General features: G+C 42.8%; 1 protein-coding gene across 1 annotated transcript in view; it reads right to left on the minus strand.

Moving 5' to 3' along the window:
• Positions 1-23,957, minus strand: part of LOC123751759 (putative neural-cadherin 2) — a 297,993-nt gene that overhangs the window by 249,573 nt on the left and 24,463 nt on the right. Inside the window, exons 4-5 of the mRNA XM_069339611.1 lie at positions 10,707-10,884; positions 2,682-2,915 (exon numbers count right to left, since the gene is read on the minus strand). Of these exons, the coding sequence (XP_069195712.1) occupies positions 2,682-2,915; positions 10,707-10,884 (412 nt within the window). The remainder of the gene's footprint in view (positions 1-2,681; positions 2,916-10,706; positions 10,885-23,957) is intronic.

Raw genomic sequence — 23,957 nt, forward strand, 5'->3', positions numbered from 1 at the left:
TAATAAGAACATTTTGAGAATATTTTTGGAGTAGGACTGTGGGATTGCACCACCGTCCGGGGCGACATCGGACGCGCATCTGGCGTCACCCAGGACGCTAGTTTGATCCCTGTCCAGCTTCAAACATTTTGTCATAGATATATCTCGTTATTCTGATTTCATTGTATACTGTGACGGGAAAGCGTTGGTGTTCGGCTGTTTCAAAAGCTAGGGGCAGGGCCTACCTTGAGGCTACCTTGAGGTGCTTCCGGGGCTTAGTGTCCCCCCGGCCCGGTCGTCGACCAGGCCTCCTGGTTGCTGGACTGATCAACCAGGCTGTTAGACGCGGCTGCTCGCAGCCTGACGTATGAGTCACAGCCTGGTTGATCAGGTATTCTTTGGAGGTGCTTATCCAGTTCTCTCTTGAACACTGTGAGGGGTTTGCCAGTTATGCCCCTTATGTGTAGTATGCCTCGTCACATTAAAGAAAAAAAAGAGAAAAAGCTGGAACTTTCGTCTGTGGTAAGGTAATGGGAAGACACACAAAACACAAGTAAATTTAACTATGAAAGTTTAATTACGTTAGAAAAACAAGACATGAATAAAATTGAGCATAAAATATACAAGACAAGTCAACAAACAAAATAATAAGAATAATCACTGGCAAATGAAAAGTTACATTAAGACAAGTGAGTTATAGCAAAATAAATGATAATAATGCTGGAATGTTGGCTTCGAGCTGCCACCTCCCTTAGTACACGAAAGCCAAGGCTTAGTCTACCAACGAGAGATGTCAACTGCAAGGAGCACTGGGATATTCTGACGATTCTGGGCCACTGTAGCCCAGACATCAACTTGTGGCGGAGGGTGGAGGGCAGGTGCGACGGAACACCAGCCAATCAGCGACAGGCAGGCAATGAACAAGCAGTTTGCTGGTTTACGGTGGCGGTGGCGAGCAGGTGTGCCGGTGTGCTGGATACGTTTTGCTCTCTGGGCAAAACGTTTTGGAGATACTTGCTGGATATATCTTCTATATTATCTGTTGTAGTTACGTACTTTGAAGGGAAGAGCAGGCTCAATCTCTCTTGAAAGAGATTATCGTCACAATACATACACGATTTTTATGCAAATCACTTTGATAATGAAATTATCTTTGACTCCAAATAATATACTATGAGTTCTCGAATTATTGGTTTCAGGAGTGTACCGACTACCGACGGTCAGCTGATTGACCGGTAATTACAAGGAGAAGAAAAAAATTATTTCGTAGGAGTTGGCGTGACACTGGCAAGGTTTCCCTTCTTACGGAACTATTCCTGGCTTGAGTGATATTGAAAGTATGGTCAATGTTGAAATAATATAATTTTTAGAGTTGTTTAATAATCTTGGATAAAATTTTATAGGACTAGCTTTTTTGTCGTTGACTTTTAATAGTGATGCAAGAACATTCTATTCACAAGTTACTTTGAATCGACTGACTTTTATTTATTACTTAACAAGAGTGATATAAAATACCACTAATATCCTTCCCGTCTCTTCTAAGTCAACATTTTCTTCTGTTGTGTAACTAATAGACTTGGAAAGAAAAAAAAAGAGTTTTCTCCATGTAAAACAAATATATTTTCGGCTTGCTCTGCTATTTTCTGTAGTATGTAGTTAATATTTATAAATGTCAAGACGAGCGAGTTTCTTTGCATTAAATTCTAATATAATATATTTTGTTGTATTCTCCTCATTGCTTTCTGGTAATTTTTGATGCATAAAATAAAAAATATTTGTGTAACTTTTTAGTTCATTATTCAACTAGTTTGGTTTGATGGACACTTTTGATCACTTGCTCTACTTCAGTGAGATACTTTTCATTTGGGTTGGAAAACTCTTCAAGCAGTTCTGCTAAATTGTCAAGCTTAAAATCAGGAACTTTTTTGCGACCACTATTTGTTTCATAAAAAATCTGATATTTAATTAGATTGAACGATGATCACTTCAACTAAACTTCCTACATCATCACTTACAAACTCCTTACTAGTAGTTAAAAGTAAGTCCAGGCCATGTGCCTCCCGATTGGCTAATTTACCATATGAACTGGAATCTAGCGTTAACATCCAATAAATAATTAAATCAAAATCTTAAGCAACAGATTTATGCATTTTTGGCCAATCTAATTGTGACTGTCAGTTACCATTCATGGTATTATCACCGTAGGATTTTTATATTGTGGAGATTTATTCCAACCAGAGCTTAAGCATTAGTTCCCTAAACGCTGCATTATTTACTGTTTTGTTATTGATATTGAACGACTGAATTGTTCATGATGAGTATTATTTTGATTTACAAATCAAATAGACTAAAGTAGATGGCAGAATGGTGGCTTATGGAGAGTTGACTCCGCACACTGATGCTCCGTACTACCAATGGTATAGACAGGTTAATCGAGTATACTCAAGTTAAACCACCTCATAAACACACTACTAAAACCACACTGTTGTACGCTAGAGAAGAGAACTGTACACCCACCATTGAAGCCCCCCTTCGGTACATTGTAGAACCCAGCGGTATACGCGGGAATCCTATGGTACATCAACCGTGAAAGCCCCCCTGTGGTACGCTAGATCTAGAAACCCTTCGGTAAACAGAGCAGAAAAGCTGTCTAGAGTGCACTAGAGGGTCCCCATCCCCCCCCCCCCTTGATGTACACTCACCCTTGAGGCCACTGCCGTCAGTGGCCACAACCTGGACGGTGTACCGTTGAGTCTTCTCGCGGTCGAGGCAACAGAGCGCCGTGGTGATGAGCCCCAGCTGACTGTCGATGCTGAAGATGGGGCTCCCGCTCGACTCGTCTATCACATTCTTCTCCAGCGAGTAGACCAGGCGAGCGTTGTGGCCCTCATCGGGGTCATCGTGGTCCGTGGCCACCATCTGGGTCACCACGGTGCCTTTGGGAAGACGGCGTCAGTAAGGATCACATCTTCCAATTTAGGAATGCTGTAAATTTCTTAGTCGTGAAAAGCTGAGAACTAAACTTCAACAGTAAGATGTTACTGCTTCTCTGCTTCGGCTTGGCTGGTTTTTACTTGACAAATGTAAACACACACATAGATGTATAAATACATATAATTATAATTTATTTTAAATTAATATATGAAAAAATATTGAAGGAAACGTCAACGGAATGAGTCGTACAATCTATTACATGCAAATACACTTTTTTTCAGTGAATCTATAGCCAACTCTTAGCAATTTAAATAACCCAGAACTATAAGTAGGAGAATTATAGAATCTAGGGGCCAGATTCACAAAACTTCCGCAAACACTTACGAACCTGCACATCTTTTCTCAATCTTTGGCGGCTTTGCTTACAATTATCAAACAGTTAATGAGCTCCGAAGCACCAGGAGGCTGTTTATAACAATAACAACAGATGATTGGGAAGTTTTCATGCTCATAAACTCATTAATAAATGTAATCAAAGGCGTCAAAGATTGAGGAAAGATGTATACGTTCGTAAGTGCTTGCGTAACTGCTTCGTAAATTTGCCCCTTGAGTTATACGCTTCAAGCCTATGAAATTTAGACAGTTTTTTAGCACATATTAAGAAAGTTCAAATCATACTACCACTTTCTTGCTTTATGGAACTTCCTCTCAGCCTTCATGAGAAAACTATCAACAGTAACACCAAATTATAGATCAGATATGGTTTTAGTGGTATTCATCCTGAAGCATCTCAGTGATTCGCTTCATTCCGTAAATAAGTTAAGTTTTCTTGCGCATTTGGCTGAAATTTTTTCATCTCTCTGGCGAAGAAATTATTTTCATTAATTTCAACTTTTAATGTTTTCTTTCAAGATTGACGATTTGTTTGGTGATTCGGTGAGATAGTCAACAGTTGGGATTTTATCATAGGAAAGATTATCTTGCATATATCGTTTCATAGATTAGATAGCTTCAAGGGGTTCAACTGATGTATTTTATTCATTATTATTTTTTTTCAATTCAATATAATTACCACATGAATTTATAACATCTGACGCTGCAATAAGCATGGCATTCCCTGCCCCACACGACACAACGCCATGAACCAAACATGTTTGCCTTCTCCAGTAGGGCTGTAGAGCTGATGGTATCAGAAGGAGCGCCGTGCCAGCAACCAGCATTTTCGGGAGAAGAGAGAGCCACGCTATGATATTAAGGCCGCCTCATGACCAAATTAGAATAATGATAAGAGACCGGAGGGAAATGACTCTGCAAGGGAAGATGAATCCGATAAGCTGCGTGGCAATGAGACGAAAAGATGAGAGATATGAGTGAGAGAATGAGAAAAGCGAGAGGGAAAAACTACGAATAAGGAAATAATGAGTTATATCGAGAGGGCAACACACACATGCGATTCGAAAGTCAGAAAGCCAGTTTAAATACATCTTTTCAGTAACTTCCATCCTTTGGTGTCCCTTACCAATTGGTACTAATTCTTTATATTGATGAACAGACAAAGGCTGGACAGAAACGCATAAACGGATCAAAGAAAAGAACTGATATCGCGAGTCAGGTCATCCATTCAATATGGGAACACGGAAGTACGAAACAACAGACAGAAAGGCACAACTGAAGACCTCCAAGCGGTCATTATGCTTACTGTATGTCTACCACCAGTCTACCTGTCCTCACCGTAGGTCTACCACCACTCTACCTGTCCTCACCGTATGTCTACCACCACTCTACCTGTCCTCACCGTATGTCTACCACCACTCTACCTGTCTTCACCTTATGTCTACCACCACTCTACCTGTCTTCACCTTATGTCTACCACCACTCTACCTGTCTTCACCTTATGTCTACCACCACTTTACCTGTCCTCACCGTAGGTCTACCACCACTCTACCTGTCCTCACCGTAGGTCTACCACCACTCTACCTGTCCTCACCGTAGGTCTACCACCACTCTTCCTGTCCTCACCGTAGGTCTACCACCACTCTACCTGTCCTCACCGTAGGTCTACCACCACTCTACCTGTCCTCACCGTAGGTCTACCACCACTCTACCTGTCCTCACCGTAGGTCTACCACCATTCTACCTGTCCTCACCGTAGGTCGACCACCACTACCTGTGCTCGCAAACGTCTACAGTAACTCTTAACAGCCACAGATAAATCCAACAGCCACCGGTAAACCCAACAGCCACCGGTAAACTCAACAGCCACCGGTAAACCCAACTGCCACCGATAAACGCAACAGCCACTGGTAAACAAAACAGCCACCTACCAGGATGGTAGCCGAGGCTATTTCCATCCCCCCGCCGGCACTTGGTTGGTAATCTTGGGCATGGTATTTTATCAAATCACGTCATTCATTGTGGTGATTTTATCAAATCACGTCATTCATTGTGGTGATTTTATCAAATCACTCATTCAGTTGCATATAGTCCTGGGAACCATTCTGGCTTGTTCGCATTTGTGTTATTCACGTGTCCCCCAAAAAATGAAGTGATTTGATAAAATACCATGCCCAAGAGTCTAGAGTACTCTAGAGTACTCTACCCACCATGAGAGTAAGGACAAGACAAGAACATATCGATGCCAACACAGAAGACAATGTCCAACATAACAGGCCAATTACACTGGATTAATCTTTGTGTTTAGATAGGAGATGCCTCGTATGGGCCAATAAGCCTTCTGCAGCCCCTATGTTTATCCCTTATGTATCCCCCCATGTTTTCACCTTCATTGTATTATCACCTGACCTAATGCGGGTATAAAATCAACTAGTATTGTAAGATCTGTTCACTTGAGAATGAACCATGGAGGTTCGAAACGTCGTGCAAATTATACAAATAAGTGTAATACACTCTATAGTAAATCACTTCTTTTCTTCACCTTAAAAGTACGAAAATGAGTTTTGGAGAACTCCTATTTCAATTAAGCCCTGATGCTAAGAAAATAGTTAGAGGGATAGAAGCCCTAAACCAGAAAATAATAAATACAGAATATGCGGTCATATTCAATGAAACATATATATATATATATATATATATATATATATATATATATATATATATATATATATATATATATATATATATATATATATATGTATATATATATATATATATATATATATATATATATATATATATATATATATATATATATATATATATATATATATTGAATATATATATATAGTATATTTTGGTAGCAGTCTTTCCTGTAGACATATATTATTTAATATGACCGAAAAGTAAGATTAATAATTCTAACACGAATTTTCTCAATCTTTCGTACATTTCTTTTCACTGTTGGAGGAAAATCAAAAATCAATTCTCCAAAATTCATTTTTATTTCTAGTCTGACGCGACACGAGCGCGTTTCGTAAAACTTATTACATTTTCAAAGACTTTAGTTTACAAATACACAACTGAATAGAACTTACGCATCTCCGATTTTATATCTACATTTGAGTGAGGTGGATGGGGTGAGGTGGCATTAATAGGGTATTAATTTCATCAACACAAGACAGAACAAGAGGTGGCATTAATTAATAGGGTATTAATTTCATCAACACAAGACAGAACACGAAACAATGGGTATTGAATAGAAGTGTTTGTAGAAAGCCTATTGGTCCATATTTCTTGATGCTTCTATATTGGAGCGGAGTCTTGAGGTGGGTAGAATATAGTTGTGCATTAATTGGCTGTTGATTGCTGGTGTTGACTTCTTGATGTGTAGTGCCTCGCAAACGTCAAGCCGCCTGCTATCGCTGTATCTATCGATGATAAACAACACAGAAATCATAGATAGATACAGCGATAGCAGGCGGCTTGACGTTTGCGAGGCACTACACATCAAGAAGTCAACATATATATATATATATATATATATATATATATATATATATATATATATATATATATATATATATATATATATATATATATATATATATATATATATATATATATGTCGTACCTAGTAGCCAGAACGCACTTCTCAGCCTACTATGCAAGGCCCGATTTGCCTAATAAGCCAAGTTTTCCTGAATTAATATATTTTCTTTAATTTGTTTCTTATGAAATGATAAAGCTACCTATTTCATTATGTATGAGGTCAGTTTTTTTTTATTGGAGTTAAAATTAACGTAGATATATGACCGAACCTAACCAACCCTACCTAACCTAACCTAACCTATCTTTATAGGTTAGGCTAGGTAGCCGAAAAAGTTAGGTTAGGTTAGGTTAGGTAGGTTAGGTAGTCGAAAAACAAATAATTCGTGAAAACTTGGCATATTAGGCAAATCGGGCCTTGCATAGTAGGCTGAGAAGTGCGTTCTGGCTCCTAGGTACGACATATATATATATATATATATATATATATATATATATATATATATATATATATATATATATATATATATATATATATATATATATATATATATATATGTATATATGTCGTACCTAGTAGCCAGAACGCACTTCTCGGCCTACTATGCAAGGCCCGATTTGCCTAATAAGCCAAGTTTTCCTGAATTAATATATTTTCTCTAATTTTTTTCCTATGAAGTGATAAAGCTACCCATTTCATTATGTATGAGGTCAATTTTTTTTTATTGGAATTAAAATTAACGTAGATATATGACAGAACCTAACCAACCCTACCTAAACTAACCTAACCTATCTTTATACGTTAGGTTAGGTTAGGTATTCGAAAAACAATTAATTCATGAGAACTTGTCCTATTAGGCAAATCGGGCCTTGCATAGTAGGCTGAGAAGTGTGTTCTGGCTACTAGGTACACATATACAAGCGTTGTATACAACGCTTGACTGCTGTAAAGGTTTCTCCGTCAGCTTCGGGCAGTTTTTAATAAGGAGGTCGGTAGTCTTGTTTGTTTTATAGAATATGATCAGGTCTATGTTTTGGTTAGGAATAGTGTTTTATACTATTTTACGGATTATTTCCATCATTATTCTTTTTTCTTTTTTGTGTTCACTGTGCATAGTTGATTTGTAATATAATTTTAGGAGGTGTTGTGGTTTCTGTTCTAGGTTCAGGATTATACCATCGGTCCAGGTGTCTTCTTATAGCTGTGTTTATTTCCGTGTTGCAATATCCAAAGTTCACCAATACCTAAGTTATTCTTTCAAACTCTCTACTCACATTGCTCCATTCGGAGCAGTGGGTAAGCGCTCGACGAATATAAGCATTGAAAACACTGGTTTTCTGACTTTGGGGGCACTCACTTCTACCGTTCACGCATAATCCTATGTTGGTAGGTTTAGTATATACACTGGTGCTTAAAGAGGTTCCATTTTTGTTGTTAGTACATCCAAGAATGACAGACTGTTGTTTTCACTATTTTCATGTGTAAATCGGAATACTGACTCTTTCTCTATATGGCTTTTTAGATCAATTAGTTCATCTGAGTCTTTTATTATGATGAATACATAATCTACATAACGGCAGTATACAGTTGGTTTTTGTCTACTACTGAAGACTCTATCTTCGATGGTTCCCAAGTAAAAATTAGCGATTAATACTCCTAAGGGGACGCCCATTGCTACTCAGTCTATTTGTAGATACATGTCCCCTTGCAGACTGATGAAAGGAGCTTCCTATGTACATGCCTCGAGAAGGCTCTTCAAGTGTGGCTCGGGTATTATCTAATATGGGGGTGCTCTCATCTCTGTATACTCTGTCCAGTATAATTTCTATGGTGGTGTCGACTGGGACGTTGGTAAATAGGGATTCGACGTCCAGAGAAGCAATGGTTCCATCGGGCTGTTTAGTTTTGATTAATTCTAGGAAATCTGCTGATGATTGTAGACTATAGTTGCTTGGAGTGTATGGAGTTAGGAGTTCGTTAAGTCTTTTTGCCAGGTGATAGGTTGGAGTTGGTATTCGACTGATTATTGGACGTAGGTTTGGTTTTTACCTGGTTTGTGTCTTAACATTGCCATAAGCATATCCTAAGCCATATTCGTCCTGGAGTTTAGTGAAATGAACACTACCTTTCTTTGCGTTGAGAAGCATAAAAAATGCCTTGAAATCGAAAGGTTTCTGGACGACATCCATAAGTTAGAAGACAACAAAAAATTCATCACCACTGACACACTTCAGGTTGAACTACTAACAGAAGCCGGGATAAAACGAGGAACATACTCATCAACAATCTTAACCCCAAGACTCAAAGAAGCAGCAAAACAGCTAAAAAAGCTGTAAGATGTAACAATAAGAAAAGCCGACATGACAGCAGCGTATGTGTTGATTCCTACCCAATAATACATGAATAAATTTAGCGACATCCTTAGTGATGACACTAAATTTCAGCGAATCACGAGGAACCTTGGGGAAGACCTTAAACGCAAAGTGAACAAAACTATTACTGCAATCAACGAAAAGAAAGGTAGTGTTCATTTCACTAAACTCCAGGATATGCTTATATCCAGATCATTTATTTCATATATTCACCCTTGTGTTATTTCTTATATGCTTAATGTAGTTTTCGATAGTAAACTTCATATCATTTTACTGATGTGTTTACGTGCGCCCTCCATTTCTCTTTGAGCATTATATAAGTGATACTATATGCGCCACACTATGATCATTATTATTCATATTATGGAAAATATCCTAGTGACTGGCAGTACTTGAGTACACTGATATTTATGGAAACTGCCCTAGACTGGTAATTCTGAATCAACACTGTGAATGTGGCAACGTACTAATGCTGGGCGACACAGAGCTTAACCACTGAACTGCTTTGCTGGGATGCAGAGTTACAAACCCAGCTGGCGACCTTGTGAGTAGTTGCGTGACACAGGTGAGAGACAAGTGACCTGTGACCCCTTTGTTACGGCGAGCAAGACTCAGAGGAAGTGTTGTTGCTGAGTGAAGCAACATCTTAAGGTTAGTACTGAGTTTTCTTTCACTCCTCCGTGGGACACGGCCAGATCGCTAGTAGCGTTTCCGCCCGTGGTTCGACTGAAAGGCTCCCAGGGCAATCAGTGGCACCCAGGTGTCTAGGAGCAATGGGACCTCGACAAGACTACCGAGGTTCCTGTTCTCAACAAACATTGGGATTCAATCCATTCTTCCGTTAAAGAAACTTAGTCATAAAATAATTTTTCATCACGTCTCTTCAGAGATAAATTTGTCGGACCATTTACTCAAGCAAAAACAGTCATTAATTACATGATCTGATAATACAGGAAAAAAACAAATATAATGCAAGACAGGTATAATGCAAGATCTGATAATACAGGAAAAAAACACATATATAATGCAAGACATCAAATAACCCAAACACTTTCGCTTGTTACATTATCAGGAGTAGAGAGGTAAAGCAAATTACATGACAGAAGATTATATACACAAAATGTAAGTTTACATACAAACGAGGCTGGTTTACCTTCAACTTCACCAGAAACAATGTAATACACAAATAATTTTCCCGTACGTAAATAGAAATTTTAGTTTTAACAGTCGGCAAAGTTACCCATTCCGCACGTTGAACAGGAACGAGCAGTCTTTGCACAAGTTAAGAGCTCACCTCGTCTATGTACGCGCTCTTCCGTCTGGCAGGAGCTCGCTCCCATTATGAAATATTAAAAATCATACCTTTGGGAGCGTTTTGCTTATTGTTGTCATGGCGATAATACAAAGCTTTGAGCATGTGTTGGCTCTTCGGGAACTTGGTAAGAGATTGAAGTGACTGTGTGGTTGTGGTACTTTACCTTTGGGCGTGTCCTCGGAGATGGTGGTGGTGGTGGTGTGGGAGGGGAAGTACGGAGCGTTGTCGTTTACGTCCTTGAGGTTGACGCGTACGTCAGTGTGCGTCTCCAGCTCGCCATCCGACGCAGTTACACGCAGTCGCCACTGAGCCCGGCCGTGGGGTGGGTCACGGTCCAGGGGCTGTGGTATGGGCATGGGTGGACACGCCGGGTTAGTGTGGACAACACGAAAAGTTAGACACTACAGACACAACATGAATGATTGTTGGTATGGAAAACAATGACTTAGAGGCAATACAATACCCACCTGCTATTATACATGAACTGATTTCAATGTTAATAGTCTGCTTTTTGAAGTTTCTTTTAAGGCATTTAAACTAATGAAACGTTAACGATTACTTTTCTCCTTCTACTGAAACAATATAATTGGTTTCGGCCACTTTCGTGGTGAGCGAGATCAATATTGGTGTCACTATGTTGTACGTTCTCACTACATATGTGCATTAAAATTGCACTGACGTTAACTTACTATTTATGATATGTAATATTGAAATACACACACACACACACACACACACACACACACACACACACACACACACACACACACACACACACACACACACACACACACACACACACACACACACACACACAAATGGTCGAACAAATGGCTGTTAGAGATTAATCCAAGCAAATGTAATGTAATGAAGATAGAGGTAGGAGGCAGGAGACCAGATACAAGGTATCACTTGGGAGATGAAATACTTCAAGAGTCCGAGAGAGAGAAAGACCTTGGGGTTGATATCACGCCAGACCTGTCCCCTGAAGCTCAAATCAAGAGGATAATATCAGCAGCATATGCCAGGTTGGCTAACATAAGAACGGCCTTTAGAAACTTGTGTAAGGATTCTTTCAGAACATTATATACCACATATGTCAGACCAATCCTGGAGTATGCGGCACCAGCATGGAGTCTATATCTAGTCAAGCATAAGACTAAAATGGAAAAGGTTCAAAGGTTTGCCACCAGACTAGTACCCGAGCTGAGAGGTATGAGCTACGAGGAGAGACTACGGGAATTAAACCTCACTTCGTTGGAAGACAGAAGAGTTAGGGGGGACATGATCACCACATTCAAGATCCTCAAGGGAATCGACAGGGTTGATAAAGACAGGCTGTTTAACACAAGGGGAACACGCACTAGGGGACACAGGTGGAAACTGAGTGCCCAAATGAGCCACAGAGATATTAGAAAGAACTTTTTTAGTGCCAGAGTGGTTGACAAATGGAATGCATTAGAAAGTGATGTGGTGGAGGCTGACTCCATACACAGTTTCAAGTGTAGATATGATAGAGGCCAATAGGCTCAGGAACCTGTACACCTGTTGATTGACGGTTGAGAGGCAGGACCAAAGAGCTAAAGCTCAACCCCCTCCCGAACAACTAGGTGAGTACACACAAACACACACACACACACAAACACACACACACACACACACACACACACACACACACACACACACACACACACACACACACACACACACACACACACACACACACACACACACACACACACAGGCGGCGGGCCGGCCGAGCAGACAGCATGCTGGACATGTGATCCTGTGGTCCCGGGTTCGATCCCGGGCGCCGGCGAGAAACAATCGACAGAGGTTCTTTCACCCTATGCCCCTGTTACCTAGCAGTGTATAGGTACCTGGGAGTTAGTCAGCTGTTACGGGCTGCTTCCTGTGTTGTGTGTGTGTGTGTGGTTTGGAAAAAAATAGTAGCAGTAGTTAGTAACAGTTGATTGACAGTTGAGAGGCGGGCCGAAAGAGCAAAGCTCACCCCCCGCAGGCACAACTAGGTGAATACACACACACATAAACAAACACACACACACACACATACACACACAAACAGAGAAGCAATGGAAGAATCCGGGGTTTAATAAGGAATGTATGAAAGCAAAGGAGCAGAACAAAAGGGCATGGAGGAACTTCCGTAATAACAGAACACCAGAAAGTAGAGAGAGATACCAAAGAACCAGGAACGAGTATGTCAGTGTGAGAAGAGCAGCTGAGAAAAGGTATGAAAATGATATAGCTAATAAAGCCAAGACCGAACCCAAGCTACCACACAGTCACATCAGGAGGAAGACAACAGTGAAGGAACAGGTGATGAAACTTAGGGTGGGCGAGGACAGGTACACAGAGAATGACAAAGAGGTGTGTGAAGAACTCAACAAAAGGTTCCAGAAGGTCTTTACAATAGAACAGGGAGATGTCGCGGCGCTAGAAGAGGTGGCAGCAAACCAGGTGACCTTGGATAGGTTCGAAATTACAAGAGATGAGGTCAAGAAGCACCTATTGGAGCTGGATGTGAGAAAAGCTGTTGGGCCGGATGGAATCTCGCCATGGGTATTGAAAGAGTGTGCAGGAGCACTTTGCCTACCACTCTCTATAGTGTATAGTAGGTCACTGGAAACGGGGGACCAACCAGAAATATGGAAGACTGCTAATGTTGTACCAATATACAAAAAGGATGACAGACAAGAGGCACTGGCCAGTGTCCTTAACTTGTATACCATGCAAGGTGATGGAGAAGATTGTGAGAAAAAACCTAGTAACACATCTGGAGAGAAGAGACTTCGTGACAACCCATCAACATTGGTTCAGGGAGGGTAAATCTTGCCTTACAGGATTGATAGAATTCTACGATCAGGTGACAAAGATTAAACAAGAAAGAGAAGGGTGGGCGGACTGCATTTTTTTGAACTGTCGGAAAGCCTTTGACACAGTACCCCATAAAAGGTTGATGCATAAGCTAGAGAAACAGGCAGGAGTAACTGGTAGGGCGCTCCAGTGGATAAGGGAGTACCTAAACAATAGGAAGCAGAGAGTTACAGTGAGGGGTGAGACCTCAGACTGGCGTGAAGTCGCCAGTGGAGTCCCACAGGGCTCTGTACTTGGACCTATCCTGTTTCTGATATACGTAAATGATCTCCCAGAGGGTATAGACTCATTCCCCTCAATGTTTGCTGACGACGCCAAAATTATGAGAAGGATTAAGACAGAGGAGGACAGCTTGAGGCTTCAAGAAGACCTGGACAAGCTGCAGGAATGGTCGAACAAATGGCTGTTAGAGTTTAATCCAAGCAAATGTAATGTAATGAAGATAGGGGTAGGAAGCAGGAGACCAGATACAAGGTATTACTTGGGAGATGAAATACTTCAAGAGTCCGAGAGAGAGAAAGACCTGGGGGTTAATATCACGCCAGACCTGTCCCCTGATGCTCATATCAAGAGGATAACAGCAGCAGCATATACCAGGTTGGCTAACATAAGAACGGCCTTTAGAAACTTGTGTAAGGATTCTTTCAGAACATTATATACCACATATGTCAGACCAATCCTGGAGTATGCGGCACCAGCATGGAGTCCATATCTAGTCAAGCATAAGACTAAAATGGAAAAGGTTCAAAGGTTTGCCACCAGACTAGTACCCGAGCTGAGAGGTATGAGCTACGAGGAGAGACTACGTGAATTAAACCTCACTTCGTTGGAAGACAGAAGAGTTAGGGGGGACACGATCACTACATTCAAGATCCTCAAGGGAATTAACAGGGTTGATAGAGACAGGCTGTTTAACACAAGTGGCACACGCACTAGGGGATACAGGTGGAAACTGAGTGCCCAAATGAGCCACAGAGATATTAGAAAGAACTTTTTTAGTGTCAGAGTGGTTGACAAATGGAATGCATTAGGAAGTGATGTGGTGGAGGCTGACTCCATACACAGTTTCAAGTGTAGATATGATAGAGCCCAATAGGCTCAGGAACCTGTACACCTGTTGATTGACAGTTGAGAGGCGGGACCAAAGAGCCAGAGCTCAACCCCCGCAAGCACATCTATGTGAGTACAACTAGGTGAGTACACACACACACACACACACACACACACACACACACACACACACACACACACACACACACACACACACACACACACACACACACACACACACACAAGGAAAGAGGAAAGAGAGAGAAGGGAGAGGAGGAGGTGGTGTAGCTTTGCTACTAAGAGAAGGTTGGAGTTTCGAAGAGATGGTAATTCAGAACTATGAAGGTTTCAGTGACTACATATCAGGCACCATAGCAACTGGAAGACAGAAAATTATAATAGTAGTCATATATAACCCCCCACTGAATGACAGAAGACCCAGACAGGAATATGATAGAAACAACTTGGCCACCATCAATATAATAGAGAGAGCAGCTTCTGTGGCTAACAGGAACGGATCCAGACTTCTAATCATGGAAGACTTCAACCATGGGAAGATAAATTGGGGGAACAGAGACCCACATGGAGGCCCAGACACATGGAGAGCTAAGCTGCTGGATGTGGCAACAAGAAACTTTCTAAGTCAACACGTCAAGGGACCGACAAGAATGAGAGGAGGGGATGAACCAGCCTTGCTTGATCTGATATTTACCCTAAATGAGTCGGATATAAGGGAAGTTAAGTAGGAAGCCCCATTGGGATTGAGTGTATTAAGCTTTGAGTACCTCGTTGAGCTGGGAATTATCACCCCCAAAAAAGAACTGGGAACCAAAGGGCTGGCGTACCGAAAGGGGAAACTATGAGGAGGTGAATAAATTCCTATTGGATATACATTGGGACACAGAACTCGGAACCAAGTCCGTACAAGACATGAAGGACTATGTCACCCAAAAATGTCAGGAGGTTGTAAGCAGGTTTGTCCCAGCCCGACAGGAAAAAACAGAGAAGCAAAGGAAGAATCCGTGGTTTAATAGGGAATGTATGAAAGCAAAGGAGCTGAACAAAAGGGCATGGAGGAACTCCGTAATAACAGAACACCAGAAAGTAGAGAGAGATACCAGAGAACCAGGAACGAGTATGTCAGTGTGAGAAGAGCAGCTGAGAAAAGGTATGAAAATGATATAGCTAATAAAGCCAAGACCGAACCAAAGCTACTACACAGTTACATCAGGAGGAAGACAACAGTGAAGGAACAGGTGATGAAACTTAGGGTGGGCGAGGACAGGTACACAGAGAATGACAAAGAGGTGTGTGAAGAACTCAACAAAAGGTTCCAGGAGATCTTTACAATAGAACAGGGAGATGTCATGGCGCTAGAAGAGGTGGCAGTAAACCAGGTGACCTTGAATAGGTTCGAAATTACAAGAGATGAGGTCAAGTAGCACCTATTGGAACTAGTTGTGAGAAAAGCTGTTAGGCCGGATGGAATCTCGCCATGGATATTGAAAGAGTGTGCAGGAGCACTTTGCTTACCACTCTCCATAGTGTATAGTAGGTCACTGGAAACGGGGGACCTACCAGAAATATGGAAGACTGCTAATGTAGTACCAATATACAAAAAGGGTGACAGACAAGAGGCACTGAACTAGAGGCCAGTGTCCTTAACTTGTATACAATGCAAGATGATGGAGAAGATTGTGAGAAAAAACCTAGTAACACATCTGGAGAGAAGAGACTTCGTGACAACCCATCAACATGGGATCAGAGAGGGTAAATCTTGTCTTACAGGCTTGATAGAATTCTACGATCAGGCGAAAAAGATTAAGCAAGAAAGAGAAGGGTGGGCGGACTGCATTTTTTTGGACTGTCGGAAAGCCTTTGACACAGTACCCCATAGAAGGTTGATGCATAAGCTGGAGAAACAGGCAGGAGTAACTGGTAGGGCGCTACAGTGGATAAGGGAGTACCTAAGCAATAGGAAGCAGAGAGTTACAGTGAGGGGTGAGACCTCAGACTGGCGTGAAGTCACCAGTGGAGTCCCACAGGGCTCTGTGCTTAGACCTATCCTGTTTCTGATATACGTAAATGATCTCCAAGAGGGTATAGACTCATTCCTCTCAATGTTTGCTGACGACGCCAAAATTATGAGAAGGATTAAGACAGAGGAGGACAGCTTGAGGCTTCAAGAAGACCTGGACAAGCAGCAGGAATGGTCGAACAAATGGCTGTTAGAGTTTAACCCAAGCAAATGTAACGTAATGAAGATAGAGGTAGGAAGCAGGGGTCCAGATACAACGTACCATTTGGGAGATGAAATACTTCAAGAGTCCGAGAGAGAGAAAGACCTGGGGGTTGATATCACGCCAGACCTGTCCCCTGAAGCTCATATCAAGAGGATAACATCAGCAGCATATGCCAGGTTGGCTAACATAAGAACGGCCTTTAGAAACTTGTGTAAGGAATCTTTCAGAACATTATATACCACATATGTCAGACCAATCCTGGAGTATGCGGCTCCAGCATGGAGTCCATATCTAGTCAAGCATAAGACTAAACTGGAAAAGGTTCAAAGGTTTGCCACCAGACAAATACCCGAGCTGAGAGGTATGAGCTACGAGGAGAGACTACGGGAATTAAACCTCACTTCGTTGGAAGACAGAAGAGTTAGAGGGGACATGATCACCACATTCAAAATTCTCAAGGGAATCGATAGGGTTGATAGAGACAGGCTGTTTAACACAAGGGGCACACGCACTAGGGGACACAGGTGGAAACTGAATGCCCAAATGAGCCACAGAGATATTAGAAAGAAATTTTTTAGTGTCAGAGTGGTTGACAAATGGAATGCATTAGGAAGCGATGTGGTGGAGGCTGACTCCATACACAGTTTCAAGTGTAGATATGATAGAGGCCAATAGGCTCAGGAACCTGTACACCTGTTGATTGACGGTTGAGAGGCGGGACCAAGGAGCCAGAGCTCAACCCCTGCAAGCACAACTAGGTGAGTACAACTAGGTGAGTACACACACACACACACACACACACACACACACACACACACACACACACACACACACACACACACACACACACACACACACACACACACACACACACACAAACACACACACACACATACCCACGAGAAGGTACCCTCCGGTGGATAGAGGAGTACCTAAGCAATAGTAGACAACGAGTCAGTGTAAGGGGTGAGGTCTCAGAGTCACGCAGGGGTCAGTCCTTGGACCTATACTGTTTCTGGTATATGTAAATGATCTCCCAGAGGGTATAGATTCGTTCCTCTCAATGTTTGCCGACGATGCAAAAATTATGAGGAGGATTGAAGTAAAGGATGATAGTAGGAGGCTGCAAGATGATCTAGATAGACTGAGTGAATGGTCCAACAAATGGCTGGTGAAGTTCAACCCGAGTAAATGCAAAGTAATGAAACTAGGCAGTGGAAACAGGAGGCCAGACACAGGATACAGAATAGGAGATGAAGTACTTAATGAAACAGACAGAGAGAAAGATCTAGGAGTTGATATCACACCAAACCAGTCTCCTGAAGCCCACATAAAGAGAATAACGTCTGCGGCATATGCGAGGCTGGCTAACATCAGAACGGCGTTCAGGAACCTGTGTAAGGAATCATTCAGAATCTTGTACACAACATATGTAAGACCAATCCTGGAGTATGCGGCCCCAGCATGGAGCCCGTACCTTGTCAAGCACAAGACGAAGCTGGAAAAAGTCCAAAGGTATGCTACTAGACTAGTCCCAGAACTAAGAGGCATGAGTTATGAGGAAAGGCTGCGGGAAATGCACCTTACGACACTGGAAGACAGACGAGTAAGGGGGGACATGATCACAACCTACAAAATCCTCAGGGGAATCGACCGGGTAAACAAGGATGAACTATTCAACACTGGAGGGACACAGGTGGAAGCTGAGTATTCAAATGAGCCACAGAGACATTAGAAAGAACTTTTTCAGTGTCAGAGTGTTACGGACTCGAGCCCGACGTCCGAGCACGGAGCAGTGACGACCGCGCCATCTGTGGGTCAGCTCCCGAAACCCCCTCCAAATGGACGAAGACACCTGGTGAGGACGAAGTGTACCAGCCACAAGGGCCAGTTTCCAGTCCCGTTCAGCTCACAACACCGCCGCTGCTGACCTCTGGTGAGGTGGTGCTCAGACAACAACGCCATCTATGGAGTGGATATGTCGGGCGTTTGTGTCTGAGCCTGTAAGTGAGGTGCTTTTGTGTGTACCTGTTATTGATGACGTGTCTACTTACAGAGTCGACCTGGGACTGCTGTAAGGGAAGTTGAGTCAGTCTACCCAAGGCAGCCATCCCCATACCTTGTGCTTTGCTGCAGCAGCTGTGAGTCGCCTCCCGGAGGAACACTGTGGTGTTACCCTGCCAGTGAAGTGGCAGTAGAAGGATTGTCGTACCCGGGACCGACTGCTGGAGACGATTGACCACTGGGGTATTAAGGACAGGAGAGTGATTTGTGGTATCACACGAGGCTCCTGACTAGGGCGCTACCCTAGTATCGCTCGTAGAGTGGCCCGACCAGCGTTGCTGATCCGGAACCTGCCAGCTGTTCTGCTGGACTTGTGGTTGACGGCCTCCACGGCGGTGCCCCAGTGGAACTGTGTTTTGGCTGGCCTGTGTCTGGGGTAGACTCAGCTTGATCGAAGGATTCGTCAAGAGACCACGAAAGCACCGAGGACTCTGCACCGAGAGGATCCCGCGTCTTCAGGAGAAGACAACCGTGTATTTACTTCCCTTGTGTAGTGTTAATACCCCTCCCCCTGTGTAACTTTTATATATTACTTATTGGTGAAGGTAATTATAATCTTAAGTTTTTGCCTTTCTTTCCCTTCCCCTTTTATTTTACTTGCGTCACGTATCTCATCCCTTGAAAGCCACTACTGCCTTGGGGCCGGATACCCTTCCTCTAGCGACATCAGAGTACGAACCCAGTTGCGACCCGAGAGGGCCGTAACACAGAGTAGTTAGTAAATGGAATGCACTAGGAAGTGATGTGGTGGAGGTTGACTCCATACACGGTTTCAAATGTAGATATGATAGAGCCCAGTAGGCTCAGGAATCTGTACACCAGTTGATTGACGGTTGAGAGGCGGGACCAAAGAGCCAGAGCTCAACCCCCGCAAGCACAGTTAAGTGAGTACAATTAGGTGAGTACACACCACACAATTAGGTGAGTGTGTGTGTGTGTGTGTGTGTGTGTGTGTGTGTGTGTGTGTGTGTGTGTGTGTATGTGAAAAAAGAGTTTTTATTAACAGTTGATTGACATTTGAGTGGCAGGCGGGAAGAGCTAAGCTCAACCCTCGCAAGCACATCTATGTGAGTACACACACACACACACACACACACACACACACACACACACACACACACACACACAGCAGCATCAGTTGCCTGCAGGATTGGCTCAAGACTCTTAATCATGGGCGACTTCAACCATCAAAAGATAGACTGGGAGAATGGAGGACCCACATGGTGGTGCTGATACATGACGAGCTTAACTCTTGGAAGTGGCAACAAGGAACTTTCTGAGTCAGCATGTCAGAGAACCCATAAGAGTGAGAGGCAATGATGAACCAGCTAGACTCGACTTGATATTCACCCTGAATGAGTCAGAAATAAGGGAAGTCAAAGTTGAAGCCCTCATAAGAATGAGTGAGCACAGTGTACTGACTTTTGAGTACTTGGTGGAGGTAGGGAAAACCTATATATATATATATATATATATATATATATATATATGTATATATATATATATATATATATATATATATATATATATATATATATATATATATATATATATATATATATATTGTTGGGGTTTATATATATATATATATATATATATATATATATATATATATATATATATATATATATATATATATGCAAACAAGCCTGAATGGTCCCCAGGACTATATACAACTGAAAACTCACACCCCAGAAGTGACTCGAACCCATACTCCCACAACTGGTATGTACAGGGACGCCTTAATCCGGTCGTGATGGTCAAGCGGATTAAGGCGTCCCTGTACATACCAGTTGTGGGAGTATGGGTTCGAGTCACTTCTGGGGTGTGAGTTTTCAGTTATATATATATATATATTGTTGGGGTTTCTTCTTCTCTATTCTTACTCTGGGGTGAGCAATAGTTATGCTCAAGGTCACTCACCGTAGCCCTGCGGGTCTTCACTCGATCCTCACGGCGCCACTGCACGCCAGGAGAGTCTCCCAGTCAATCTCAACGGCCTCTGATTAAGAAAGAGTGGGAACACGACTCGTTCACTTGACTGTCATGTGCCCTCCCCAACAATCGGGCTCTACGGTTAACCACAAGGTCGCCAACTGGTGTTTTAGGTGGCCAGTAACACCTCAGTGGACTGGTGGAATTAGTGGTATCCTTGGCAAGGTCACACTCAATAGATCAGGAGTTCAGGCAGGTGTGTACTTTTATCACTCTATGCTTTCGGTATAATATAGCCACAAGATCAATGGAGGAGATGATAAAAACACAATGGTAATTTTGTATTTTACTTAAAATGTATGAAAGATGTCACAAGGCCAAACAAAAATAAATAAATCAACTGATCCTGGCAGCGGCCGGTAGTTCCCACGAATAGTATGCACTCTCTAAGTGGCAACACCTCCCCTCCTCATCAAGTGTCAAGAACAGCTGATCGCCAGGCCCCCCGCGCGGAAGCTTATTGCTTGTTTTCAGATTCACGCGCGCTGTTTCTTTAAATTCTCCAATATTACTAGAAACTCGCACACTCGATATTGGCACAAATAGACCGTATTACTTAGTTACACTGTACTCAGGCTCAAACAGTCTTTTCTACAATCAATGCTACAATGACTCACTGTAATGGTCTTACATTGCCCTTCATTCAACAATATATTATGAAATATTAACACTGGAGTTTTCAGTACTTTCTCTCGTGGGCGATAACGCAATAATTCACTGTACTCACAAATGATTAATTACTGCACGAACACAGACATAATAATGCATATAGATCAGACATCAGTAAATGGTAAAATAAATAGTTTCTGGGCACATAGCCTAACTTCCAAATACTGGCATAATATTATATATAATTTATCACTACATGTTCACATCAAAATCTGTAGAAAGATACACAATACACAGTAAATTTATCACTTGTTCCTGGTGCCTGTACGCACCAATAATCAACGTAAGTATTATAAGTACTCTTGATAGTACTACACGGCAAACTGGTGCCTCACTGTGACATTGGTGAGACTTGCTCACAACATATAAAATCCTCAGGCTAGAAAATATAGCCGAATAATATAGCTAACTAAAGGGAAATGGGGAGGGAACTAGAAACACCTACTTCAACCTATCCTCCGATGAGAGTCGAGATGTAGCTCCTGGTCCTCGTGTCGGGAACGCCCCCACACGACACGTCGTCGTGTCCTACCAGAGCCTCTCGTCGTCCCACCGTTTAGCGCGTCGTCTCCGTGCCCTCTTCACTGCAGGTCCGTCCTCCTTCTTGACTTCTTGAAGGGTTGGAGTCGGTCTCCTGGCCGTCGTCTTCTCCCATCAACGGCTGCCGCCTACGTCTCAGCTACAGTCGTCCGGATTCCCCAAATAGTCCTCTCCTTCCTCAGCTACCCAGTGGCTCTGTCAGCCACTACGCCGCCACGAACTGGCGAACTGCCACAGACGTCACATACGTCACTGCACGGCTTCACTGCTTCTTGCACAGTACCTGACTGGAGCACTTGTTGCTCAAATAACCGTCGATTCCCTCTCTGGTTCAACACATGAACTAGGGAAGACCTCACAGAGTACTGGCAGACTTCAGGTGACGCGTAAATCCACGGGAGCGGGAAACAACTGTCAAACTGACAGGACCAATCGTCGCACGTCCGACCTCTTTGACGTGTCGTGTCTGACTGCTGGCGCCAGCTCGGCGCTGGCCGGACCCCCTTCCTTCGTGACGTCACTTTCGCCACGGGAGGTTTTCATTGGCTCCCGGTGCCACATTGCTGTCGGTGACCAATCCGGTGCCACTGACGTCACACGGTTTTAGCGGGAAATCAGGGAGGCAAGCGCCATCTTGGCTCCCTAAAGGGCCTATACCACAGGCCAAAATATTACTATTTCACAAATTTCTCGGCTCTCCGAGAACACTCCACTCTCTCCCATATATCAAATTGTAGCCTGAAACGTAGAGAACGCTTGGGAAAAGTAGACATGACTCTTACTGCAGGCGTGGGCGAAATATAAGGGGGGGGAACACCGTCACATGGCCGGGTACAGCTAGTATATATAAATATATATATATATATATATATATATATATATATATATATATATATATATATATATATATATATATATATATATATATATATATATATATATATATAGGGGGGTACCACCTCTGGTGCAATTATAGGGACCCACAGCCTCAGAGAAGGGAACACAGAGCATTCAGGAAAAAACTTGCCATTTAACTCTGAATACGTAACAGTGTTCGCTTCTCCTACCACCCCCCTTTTTTTTATGGTGTACACTTTATTATGCAAGGTTATACAGTTACATATCTGATTTTATACAAAAAATTAACATTAAGAGGACATAAAAAAAGTTCGCTTCCTAGAGGCTGTAGATTTCCTCGAACTCCTCCGATGCCGGGCAGGAACCGAGGATGCAGCGAGCATTCCCCCTCTGGATCGCGACACTGAGGCGCTGAAAGAGAAAACTTGCTGCTCTAGGTTCTCTTGTGGTGTCAATGAGCTTGGAACCAAGATCCTTAAGAAACCTTCTTGCACTCTCTCCCCATGGGCCTAGGGTCTCAGACCCTATTGGAACGAAGTTGTACCGATGATCTAATTGCCTGTACTTGGCTGATTTGTCTCTTTCTCTGCGTGTCACCGCGGCTCCTGCTGTGTCGGCAGAGAGGTTGATGTATGTGGTTGCCAGGGTGGATACACAAGTATAGTCCCATGCCAACTGTCTGCCACCCTTCCACGGTCGCAGTGTGATTCCGTCTGGTCGGCCGGCAAAGCTAACAGAGTCACGGTTCAGTAGGTTGCGGGGCTCTCTCTCCGCTGGACACTGAGCAGAGGCAAGGCTCCTTTTAATGATGTCATTGACTTCGTCGTGTCTAGTGTGCCAACCACCAGATTTTCCACAGTGCAGGCCATGCAGTCCATATTCATCAGCATCTGCCTCGCCGCAAATACACCTGTGAACAGTGTGGATAGGGGCAGCAAGACGGAGAGCGACTGCAATACGGAGCTCCTGCGGATCAAGACGTGTGCCTGTCGCAGACATAGGGACTGCCAAAAGGAAGTCCCCTGCATGGGGAGCCTGCACAGCTGTGAGGCGTGCACGATCACTGGGGGTTGTTGCTGCCTCCAGCAAAGCTGTGA

This window comes from Procambarus clarkii, chromosome 42 (assembly GCF_040958095.1).
Source record: "Procambarus clarkii isolate CNS0578487 chromosome 42, FALCON_Pclarkii_2.0, whole genome shotgun sequence".
NCBI lineage: Eukaryota > Metazoa > Arthropoda > Malacostraca > Decapoda > Cambaridae > Procambarus > Procambarus clarkii.